This window comes from Cryptomeria japonica, chromosome 4 (assembly GCF_030272615.1).
Source record: "Cryptomeria japonica chromosome 4, Sugi_1.0, whole genome shotgun sequence".
NCBI lineage: Eukaryota > Viridiplantae > Streptophyta > Pinopsida > Cupressales > Cupressaceae > Cryptomeria > Cryptomeria japonica.
In genome coordinates, this window is record NC_081408.1 from 170,472,176 (window position 1) to 170,484,489 (window position 12,314).

The 12,314-nt window shown below is 33.3% G+C and overlaps 1 protein-coding gene across 1 annotated transcript; it reads left to right on the plus strand.

Moving 5' to 3' along the window:
• Positions 1 to 3,092: 3,092 nt before the first annotated feature.
• On the plus strand, positions 3,093 to 9,121 carry LOC131048982 (membrane-anchored ubiquitin-fold protein 6). Its single transcript, XM_057982973.2, has 3 exons — positions 3,093 to 3,742; positions 8,252 to 8,422; positions 8,597 to 9,121. Exons 1-3 carry the CDS (start codon positions 3,613 to 3,615, stop codon positions 8,650 to 8,652), a joined length of 357 nt encoding a protein of 118 aa, XP_057838956.1. The 5' UTR covers positions 3,093 to 3,612; the 3' UTR covers positions 8,653 to 9,121.
• Positions 9,122 to 12,314: the final 3,193 nt, after the last annotated feature.

Genomic DNA, 12,314 nt, shown 5'->3' on the forward strand with positions numbered 1-12,314 from the left:
AAAAGGAGCAACATTGAGCAAGATATGGCCATTTGAAGTTGAACTGCAAAATCAAAAAGCTCAATGAGAGGGGCCTACAAATTTTTTGAAAAAATGATGATGTTAGTGAACTGCGGGGTTAAATTTGATGGCCATATGACCGTCACCAAAACTTCATGGCTGACTGGGCACTGACTATGCAAGTGATTTGGTAGGTGATGTGGTAGCCAACTGGGCTGCTGACATGGCAGGGTGATTTGGCAGCTAACTGGACTATTGACGTGGCACTGCTGACATGGCACTGACTGTGCGCTGCTGACTGGGCAGAAGGTATGGATCCCAAAAAATAATTTCTGAATTTTTTTTTTTGTAAAAATAATCTGAAAATTTCGTACCGTACCCGCTCAAATTGGGTAGAAAATTTCCTCCACACCCAAAAATCGATTTTCGCCAAAATATGTCGAATTTATACTCGATTTTTATGGAAATGGCCCCCCGGACGCAATGGTGAGGTTGAAAATGCTCTAAGATGCCTCCAAAAAGTGCAGTCCCTCAGATCCGAAAATAGAAGCCTTCCACGATGTCTCCAAAAACCAATCAATGAAGCCCCAATGGCTCTGATACCATGTGAGATTTTGCCAAGATCAAGAGCTCAATGAAAAGTACAATAGAGACAAAATATAGGACAAGAATAAACTGTATTCTCATCAATAGAAAATGATCAATAGTTCAAAATTACATACAATGTAGATGAGCTTGCTTATATAGGCAAGGCTAGGGATATGTGAGCACACAAACATGACATGTGGCTCAATAAGAAACAAGGGTAGGTAGGAAAGAGGTGTGGGTAGGTAGGAGAAACAATATAATAATCCACATGAGGTGGATCACCCACTGAATGTGGAGTGTAACAACAAGATCAACACCATAAAAGGTGGAAATTCTCCTATACACACTATCCCAATGTGGCACAAACACCCAAGTGTCTCATACCCAAACTACTATGAAATGCATTTCCTAAGTAAACTTAAGTAAAGTGTAATAATATCCATGATGAATAATTATTTACACCAACAAAAATGCATGAGCTATAGGCGTTAGAGGATGAAAACCCTTTGATTCAAGAAGACATTCTCTTTCAAGGATTGCATCATAGCTTCATAGATTTGCAAGATATTTTGGCTATTTAGTGTATGTTATTTGTTACAAGTTGTAGGTATAGTTAGAGTACAATGTTTGTGTTCATTTGTTGGTGTATGACTTGTTGTTGTAGGATTCCTTGTTGTTGTTACGTTTACTATTTCTAATCCTTTCTAGGAGATGGGAATATCAAACTTTATTATGAAGAAGATCAAAGAGATTTATGAGTTTTCTTAGCAACATGTGTCTTAAGTAGAGTATGAGTTGATCATTATTAGTTTCATATTATGTAATTTTTCATATTGCTATTGTAATGACTATCAGATCATTTCGTTATGCTACAAAAGTTGCATGAGTTTTTTATTCAATTTATGCAAGATTAAGTGTTGACTAGCTAGCTTTATTAGTGTTGTTTGATGAGGTTTATTGTTTATGTTTAAAAATATTATTATCATTAAATAATATGATTTGGGACATTACATAAATCTTGACAATGGATAATTGGTTATAAAAGTATGGATGTTTTGGTTGATAAAAGGGGGATTATTAATAGGTGTGGGGACAAATTGGAGCGACTAGAGATTAAAGATAGACTTTCCTAATTAAAACTAGATTTTGCACATAAGATGAACTCACATAACTATGAAAAAATACATATACGAATAGATATAATGAGTTTTCCAATACATAATCATTTATTAAGACAAACACTTAGTTTGCTATGATGAATAAGAGTTTATTGCTACAAGGAATACAAAAACTTGTCATTATGAAAATAAAATCATTTTTGCTCATAGAATGCAAACATAGACTTGTAGTGAATGGAAAAATGCAACTATAAACAACATGCAGAGAGTCTTAGAGGTTAACATGGTTAGTTGAAGATCATTTTTTTATACTTCATGCCATGTAGGCTCATGTGCTAGATTTTTAAGCCTTTATTGGAATTGTCATGTACGGCCATTCAAATTGGATACTTGCATGTAGTAAATACCTTATTGTGCTTTGATCAAATTTATAAAAAATGGGACAAGATTATGCCCCTAGACAAGAATTTTTATCATAATCTATCCTTAACTATTTACTCTCCAATATAATTTCTCATTTTAGCTCTTTGTTTTCACTCCCATGTCACATTGCCATACTAGTTAAAGTACACATTTGTTGTTCTGAATATAAATAATCATATCCAGCTCATTTCTATTTCAATCCACGTACAATTGCAATCTTTGTTAGCTTACTTAAATCAATTTACATAGTAATTGATACTTTTATTCATTTTTTACTTTTAAATAAATTTAGGGTATATTGTTTTCTTTCCCTTGAAGTATATATCTAATGAGGTGCAACTATTAAATATTTTTCAGCTACTTCCGGTAGCTACTATCATATGTAATCCTGCTTCGTTTCTATATATATATATATCAAGGAAACATTTTAATTTACTTTAACTTGCATTTAATTTTTTGTGAATTGATAATAATATACTTATATTTGTCTTTGTTGGTAATAGGAAATAGACTTATAAATTTTGACTAAGACCTTTGACCAAGTTACCAACCCAAGGAATAACTCATTTTTAAATATTATACCTAAAACTTACACTTAACCATTCTTTTTAATTTTATTTTTTTAAATAATATATTAAAAATTAAATTATTAACAAATTTCTATCATAAAATTATAATATTATTTTTCTAAATTTAAAAAGATCCGACAATTATAAATTCAATACTACATATAAGAATAAATCAAAGTCTACAAAAACATAAAATTTACATAATGTCGACACTTTAAATTAGAAACCAAAATATTAATCTAAGGCCCATAATTATGGTCAAAAGCACTGTTATACATACGCTTTTGACCATACCACATGTAGTAAATATTGAAAATGAATTAATTTAAGTTAATGCCTTAGCTTAGAACTTCAGCAATCATGAAGGCATTAGAATATTGAAGGCTAATAAGATGAATTATTGTATCAATTATTTGTTGGATTAAGCGGGTCTTTCAACAACGATTATAATATAATATAACATTCATGGATTTAGTGACTGTTGGTCTGGGTTGGTTTTGTCCTGCAAAACCGCGTTGGATGGCATCAAAATCTAGTGAAAATCATACTTTTTAGCAGCCTTACATTTCATTTAAAACCTAACTCTGAAATATTCGATGGTTTTCGATTCGATTTATTCCCAATATAGTGGATCTGATAGAAACAAAAAGGAGGAAACTATTGTATCTGGGTTTTTAAAATGGTTGAATTTGGTTGCAGACTGTGATCAAAGGCATTAATCCTGCAAAATAGGAAGTGGGCTAGTTTTGGAAGATTTGTTGAAGCCTCCAAGGATTTGTGGTTCTAATGTGATAAGGATTTTTTATTTGTTTTTCTTTCCCTTTCAACAATTGTTTTGAGGTCTCCCAATAGGTTTTAAAGGCTTTTTGGATCTTTTCTGTGCTCAATTGGGATCTGAGGATATTTGAGAAATTATGTCTGGGGAAGAGTATTTGGAGCTTAAGTTTAGGCTACATGATGGTACAGATATAGGCCCCAGGAGATATTTGTCTGCTACCACTGTTGCCACTTTGAAGGAAAGCATTCTCGCACAATGGCCCAAAGGTATGGTCTTTGAGTCCTAATTGCGAAAATTTTCACATAGGGATGTAATTTGAATCTGTACTAAATCAAGGGATCTTTTCAATGTAGATCAGTGTCTATTTGCTTAAAGATTTTATGTTTTGTATTCTGTAAAATTCATAAAATTATATATAACTCAGATCTAAGATTGTAAAATTAGACCGACATGTAGGCTTTTAGAAAAGAAAAATAATAGTTTTCCTTTGGGTCTTATAGAGTTAAGGATTCAATGGGTGCTGGATAGGCAGATATATGAATCATGGAAGATAGCCACTCGAATTGTGATTTTTTGATGTTATGGATCTGTTGTTATGTGGACACAGGTTAATCTCAAGTTTTTTCGTTTTCTGTTGTGTCCATTAGAGCTAAGTATTGAGGGGGTGGTGAACATACAGACATAAATGATGCAAAGTAGCATTGCCTGTTGGACCAAATTGTTTTGTGGTGTCATGGATCTTCTGCTATGTGGAGATTCATGCACTTTTAATGAATGCCTGCGATGTTTTGCAAGTAGATTAATATTAACTCTTTTATTTTCATTAGGATCCAATAGAATCAAAGATTGAATAGGCACTAAGCAGATACAGATATATGAAAATAAGTTCACTTGTTAGCTCTAGTTCTGTTCTTTTATGTTATGGGACTGGTGGCATTGTGGAAAATTATTAGTTTGTCACCAATACGTGTTAATTATGTGTAGATAGATTTACTCTCAACTTTTAGTTTTTATTTTCTAGTCTAGTGCCAATGGAGCTAATTTTTGAATAGCCGTTGATAGAGGCAGATAAAAGTTACAAAAGGCAGCTTTGCTTGTGAGATCAAATTGTTATTTTGACATGATGGATCTTGTAGTATATGAATGATTTCTATTTTGTTGGCAATGCTTGAAGTTTGTATTAGTAACTAAATATATTGATCTCGTCTTCTTTTTGTTGGAATCCAATAAAACTAAGGATTGAATTGATCTTGAACAGACACAGAGATAAATGATGAAAATAGACACAGAAAAATGATGAAAAATAATATTGGTTGTCAGCCTCAGTTGTGGTTTTAGATGTTATGGGTTCGGTGATATGTGGAGAATTGTGCTCTTCTTTCCAATGCACACAAAGTTGCATAAATAGAAGAGTCTCAGCTTTTGTATTTGTTTGGTTCTGATAGAACTGTGGATTAACGGATGTGGAACAGTCTGGATGCTGAAATGTCACAATTTTTGTGCCCAAATTGACCTATATGATTGTGGAAATAGATGAATTCTGACTTTTTTTGTTTGGCTCCCTTAGAGCTAAGGATCAAATGGGTGGTAGACAGAAACAGAGGTAAAGGATAATAATCAGCAGCACTTGTAGGTTAATATTATTTCTTTTGATGTTATGGATATGATGGAATGTGGATAATTGTGTATTTTTTAGCTCTTTTTTATTCCTTGGGTCCACTAGAAAGGTTAGACTGGTTGTCGAACAGACACAGAGATAAATGATGGAAAACAGCATTTCTTGTTGAAATTGATTTTTATTTTCTAAAAAGCCCTTCGACGAGCAAGACAATTGATTTTATTTGTGTTTTGAATGAGCTACCTCATTTATCATCATGAAAATGTAGTTCTGGTAAATGGCTGCCAACCTTGAATTGTTTTTTAAGAGCACAAATCTATTGTAATGTGAATGCCTATGCCTATATGGTAGTGTGAATATATAGTATTGTTTTTTTCGATGGTTTAGATCTGTGGTTATGTGGATTGTTCTGTTTTTATTGGCTGTGCTTGTATTAGCTAGTTATTCTGCAGTTTCCAGTGTAGCTGGAGGCGACAAAGAATTGACTTTGAATAGTCTTGCATTTGGTTCTGGTTCAGTGCTTTTTGTCTCTTTCAGCTTTGGTATATGATTGATTAAAGGTTTATTGCCCACAGAATTGATGGGTCTGCATGTTTTGTTGAATTGTTTGCATTAATTTTTGTGATCCTTTCTTACTCTGCTGCATATTTTGTTGAATTTTTAGCATTCGTTTTTGTGATCTTTTGTTACATTCTGGGGAGTTCCTTTCCCTAGGTATAGAGAAGATTATCCTTGAGTGTGACTTCTTTAGGGGAAAATGTTAGTATGGATGTGCAATGCCAATTCTTCAAATTTTTTTCTTAGAACTCTTTTTTTGAAACAATCAAGATACATCCTATGATGTATTGCACTGCATAATTGTATTTATTGTAGATACCAACTCTGAAGGATAATTGTTTTATCTTAGTCTTACATTGCTTTCTCCCACTCTGTTCTTGATCTTTTTGGCTGTGGTAGGCTACGGCTTGAAAAAAATCCTGGTGGACAGCTTGATATAGAACTTGTTGCAGTTGGAATTTTTACAATTGCTAATCACACATTTTTAAAACATTCGGAAAAAAGTGCAAATCAAATTTTGTATGACTCAGAATGATCGAATGATTATTATGGGCACTGCAGCATACAAGCGTGCAGGTTTGTGGCTCTCATTGGTCTTGCATTTCTTATGACTAGTTTTAAAGTATTTGGGTGCTTTCCATTTTGTATGGGGGATGGATATAGATCAACAAACTGGAGGCCAAACTAGTGCAAGTTATTTTTTTGCAGCATGTCTTGAAATAGGTTATTTGTTAATGTGGAAACACTTCTTTTGTACAATGAAAATAAGAAATGTTATAATGTAACTTCTAGAGAGCAACTTAAGCAGAATGCATAAAATTCTGTGAAATTGTTTTTCAAAAATGGTACACTTTAGGCTTGTTTATTAGATGTCAAGAAGTTTATTGTCTGATGTCACCTGTCTGAGATTAGTCACATTTCCTCTGCAAAGTGATTTTTTTCTCAAGTGTGCTTGATAGCGATGCTGACCTTAAATATTGCCTAGGCTGGAGTTGTCTCTTGACTATGTTCAAAAAAATGAAAAACTACAAAAATATTTACCGACCGTAATGCTCTGTGGAAACAGTTTCCTTTAATTGAAGATGTTTGTTTATCTCATTATGCTCAATGTTTTGGTGTTAATCTGTTGGAGATTTTCTAATATAAAGCAATATTAAATTTGTTGAAATTTCTCTTTCTTACTGATCACAGTCATGGAGACAGGAGTTCCTTTTTCTGAATTTGAATTGAGAAACCAATTGCTTTGTAACTACAATTCTTATTTTTTTTCTTATGTGTACTTGGTATGAGATCCAATTATTCATGGAGTATCGGGAATGCTGATCTCCTTCAAAGTGGAATCCAGAAGATTTCTGAACTGGAGTGTATGTAGTATATACCAAATGCTAATTACTGGTTTTTTTCAGTTAAATATTTTTCAGAAGACTTTTTAAGTAGAAAGTAAATGATAAAAAATAACATCTTTGAGATATCGACTATTGTATATTCTTGGTTGTCAGCAAATTAATCTGTATTTAGTTTAATATCAGAATCCCTTTTTGTTGACTACTATTCACTTTTTTGTTCGGTTGATCTGAATTTTATGAGTTCAGTTTGTATAAGGACTTAATTAGGTCTGGTGGCATGTGATTAATTAATAATTTCATTGGTTACTGTATATTGAGTGCCTTACATGGAACTAGCTGAAGGGATGGCCAGTGATGGAGTCTTCTATTCCTCATTTTCTGTTGTATATTCTTTATAGACAATAACTTCCTCAGGGAAAAAGTGCTTTGGTGTGGAGGGTTATCTTTCAAACCATCTGTATTACATGGCTTGCCATCATTCATGCTGCCATGTCGCGGACAGAAAAAAGAAAGATACATCAATGTGAAGAAAAGATTGAACAGAGTAGCGTAGGAAGGAAATTGAGAACTGGGAAGAAGTAGAAGATGGAAGGTGATCATAAAGTGGAAAATAACTAGATTTTGTTAAGAAATAGGGGCATCTGCATGATAGAAAAAATGTGCATGTTTATGATCAAGAGAAATTTTGGACATTCATTTAAAATGATTTAATATTATTTTGAATCAGTGAATGAGAATCTAATGATTATTTTAAACTATTCGATTGGAGTAATTGAGCGTGCAGAGGCAGAGTGGCCTGTACTTGATCATACTTGTGCTTGAGTGAACCAAAGATGACACTTACCACATTTCTGTGACAGATCCAAGCATATCTTTTCTCTGCTGTTTGTTAGAGTGCCAAACCAAAGTACTTTATGACATGGTAAATGGTATAATTACATACTGCAGGAAAAGAATCTATTAACTTTCCTGGTTTACTACTGTTTTTTACCCCTCAGATTCTTTGTACATGTGCTGAAACGGATTTCCTTTGGTCTTTTATGTTTGAGATATGTAAGAGCTATGGTATGGCTGGTAAAGAGAATAAAAAAAATAATTTACATTCTGCAACCCTCTGAAGTCTGAATGCATGCATTTTTGAAGGAATGTGCTTCTAGGATTTCTTCAATGAATGATCTCCCTACCTGACATTTCTGAGAGTTACTTTGTGCTTTTTGTAGAAAGCTTAATATTTCATCCTTTTATTGTTACAGAGAAAGAAAATGGTCCAAAGACCATCAATGATGTGAAATTGATCAATTCTGGAAAGATATTAGAAAACAACAAAACTCTTGGGGAGTGCAGGGGTCCCATATGTGATCTACCTGGTGGAGTTATAACCATGCACGTTGTTCTACGACCACCATCAGCTGAAAAAGGAAATGGTACTAAATGCTTTTTCGGTTCTTGTAATCAATTCCTATTTGTAAAGGCAGTTGGAATTTGTGAATTGCATTTTCTCTGTTTAATGTTTTAAGTATTTGGAAGAGATATTGTTTTTCATTTTACTTCTTTTTCCCATCTAAAATCTGATTTATGTTTTTGTCTGTACTGGACAGAAAAGCAGCCTTCAGACATGCCAAAAGACAACAAATGCTCGTGCACAATTCTATAGAATGACATTATTCATGGGGAAATCTGACTTCAAGTGGATACAATCTCCATATTTGATTTCACTCATTGAGACCAGAAGTGGCATGTTTATGAGATATATTTGTATGTTGGATGCCAGCTCCAGCAACTGATTTTTTCAGCACCAAAAGGTGACTCAGTGTTCTGTAGATGATAGAATATACCAGAAGCTAGCATTCATTGGTAATGTGAGGTGTTAAGCTCATTTTCAATCAAGGCTACCTCTGGTAAATCTCATTAATATATATTTTTTTTGTAGTCAAAGGAACACAAATGTGAAAAATGCATTTTCCAAATATGATTCTGCCGCTTTCTTGAGTATGTGAGGGTGTTGAGGAAGGCTACACTTTGGGATTATGATAGTAATAGTAATTGTAAGTTGCATATTAGTCTATGCAAAGATGTACAAACTTGGAAGGTGATTGAGAATTGACTGAGGAAATTTAGGTTCATTGCAATTATAATAACAAATGTTGCAATAAAAGTGAGATTGTTCATAATACTAGCAACAGAAAATATTCAGTTATTTGATTTTTCTCTATATATCATATATTCTGAAGTTTTGCATATCATAACGTGTTTTTATTATTAATTGGAAAACCCTTTCGTCAGCTTCAAAGTGGGCAATCAAATTTATGTCACGTTATTGAACTTAAGAATTGTCAGTGGAAAGCAACTAATGCTGCAGGCATGAACCCAGCAAGATTTTAACCCAAGCCGTCTTGTTCTTAAGTGCATCTGCTTATCACTAGGCCACAGCTTGGACGACATGATTGCATTTGGTTTCAGGAAAAATGGTTTTTCAGAGCCTTTTTCTTTTTAAACTGATGAAGTTGGTGCTCTATAGTCTATAGCATATCCTTCATTTCATAAGGTCAGTGATGCTCCACAGCTTGTTTTATCAGGCTTATTTCCTCTAGTCACGGTTACACCTGTCTTAAAAAATATCAGAAGGCTCTTGTTCCCTCTTGCCACAGATAAATCCCTTTTTCATAAATATTAGAAAGTCCTCAGACCCAGGGCATTTATGCACTTTGCTAATGTCAGGTTGTTTATGCCTTTGGAGCCTCAGAGTTTATTTTACCAGGTGGAGATCTTGTTGCTAGCTCTGTTAGAGTTCGTGTTTGAGTTTTGGATGAAGTTATTGGTTTAAGTACTAACTTAAATAGATAATAAAAATTAACTTACAGTTTAACTATGATCATCTGATATCTTTTTTTGTTCTAAAATGTATTTTGATTAACAACAGTTAACACTAATCAAAATTGGTAAAAATTTCACAGACACAAGTCATCGTCAAAAATAGTTTTTGCAAAGCAAGAGGGGATTCAATGTATATTTGTATTTATATAAATGTGCTACAAGGGTTATTACAAGATCTCTAGTATCACCTATGACTGAACCTAGTTTGAATATGGGCAAGCCTACTAATAATGGAAGCCAATAAATGTAGGAATTATGATTCACTAGACTGGGTAACTTGAACATCAGATCCAAAACGTAACTCATGTCATTCTGGCATTTAAATCCCTAAAAGCTGGAGGATCTTAGCAACTGCTTTGTCACATGTGTTTTACAACAACATGGAGTGCATTAGTTTTATAGTAGAGTACCACAGATCACAGATCCTGGAGCACGATAGGTTTAAGTTATTTAGGTCCTATGACCTTTGTGGTTGGTGGGAACTTAAGTGACTTAAAATAGGTTGTTGATATTGTGCTTACCCTCTTGAGAGACTTTTCTTTTGCTTTACATTGTTGACACTGTGGTTTACATTTGAATGATATCAGATATATACATGCACCCTTGCTTGGTTGCAATATTTTTTGTGGCAACGGAAATGCCAGAAAATATGTCCACTTTGTTTTCAGTCAATTTTTATGGTGTGCTGTTAATGGTTTGGTGTTGCTACACTTGATTCAGAATGGTGTCTTATTCCTTCGTATTTGTGTAGTTTGTAATAGAGATTCTTTCAGTGGCAGCATTGAATGTGGTCTATGCGATTCTGACATTTGGTAAATGGAATTTGAATGGTGATTGATGGCAGTTTTTTTTTCATATCATTATAATGTCACAATGCATCTGTATTATACTTGCACATGCACAAATGATGAGGTTATTTCAACAATAAAGAAGTTAATAGTGAATAGTTTGAGACTGAATTTGAATGCCCAGATTTTGACAATCACTGATTCAAGTTGAATTTATTGTTACATTGTGTATTAAAAGGGTTCATTGGAAGAAAAAAATAGTAAATAATTTTCTTAGAGCATAATGCTTTTGCAATTCAGAAACAATTCCCCCCATTACATGTTTGTTGTAGTGGATTTCCAGGACCATTAAGTGTCTTGCAGTGACATTTAGGCATATGTATTATATGCTTCTAAGAACATATTTAGCCAAATATGAAGTCAATGGCAGCATTGATTGTTTTTTTGAAATTTTGCAAAGGGAATTCAAGGCATGCTAGTTGTGGAGGTGACAGTTGTACCTTTCATGGTGTAAATGAAAGTTACTTTTAGAGATGATAGTGGTGTTGTGTCCATTTTGAAATTGGACAATGCAAATTTTCAAAGTTTGATTGGGTCAAGATGAGTTTTGAATCGCTCAAAACTTCTTATCATTGCATGGTAGTTATGGAGGTAACGGTTGTGGTCCTGTGCCTGTACTTTGCATACTTATTAAAAAATTTCCTTAAGAATAGTGTTGTCCATTTGTAATATTGTCTCATAACTGTTCTTTTTGATTGCTCCAACATGAATTGGGAAAGTTGTCATGCCCCCACCCTGATATCTCCTTCAACCTGACATAAATTGCTGATAAGAAAATTGGAGGCGAATGTAGTTTGAAAGCAATATAAGAATCAGTTAAATAGGGGCTAACTGCCTTATACACCCTATGCTTGGTCAACCTCCTTCCTCAAATAATCACCTCCCATAAAAGAATTATAAATTAATCAAATCAGAACATTATTCTTGTAGGCCTACCTGCAGATGTTTGGAGCCTTGTTTTGATTTCTGAAAATGAAAATTAAATATATATTTAATGTAGTTGGGCCTACCCTATCTCGGTGCCCAAGTTTGTTAAAAACTGATTTAAATATTAATAAATAAATTAAAAGGAGGCCGACTTGTTTGAAGTGTCACCTCTCTTGGGTGAAGGGGTATTTAAGAAGGTAGATTGGTGGTGTTAAATGGAGGAAATCATGGAATATTATTCCATTTTTATAGCAGATCTGGAGCATACCTTAGGGCAGGTTTGAGGTGCATTTATATAGTAGGAGCTCTCATATACAATAATCAGACCTGATCTCAATCATGATACTCTAATCTCGTGGTATGTAGAAATAATTATTTAACACACAAATATATTAATTATATGCTAATATAACATATATACCTATGCGTTTAACAACACTCAAAGAATGATTAACTTATGACATGAATGGGTTTGATTGGATAAAAGAAATCATGAGTTTTAGATTATTTTACTTGCCAAACATTGATATTTTGACATTACCATGCTAATAAAGCACCTGATGATATTATGTTGTTTAATGATATTAATAATGATTAGATATTTTTATGATGATATTTAATGCTATTTATGATGCCTAATGTCAATTTAATTATTTAATGATTATGT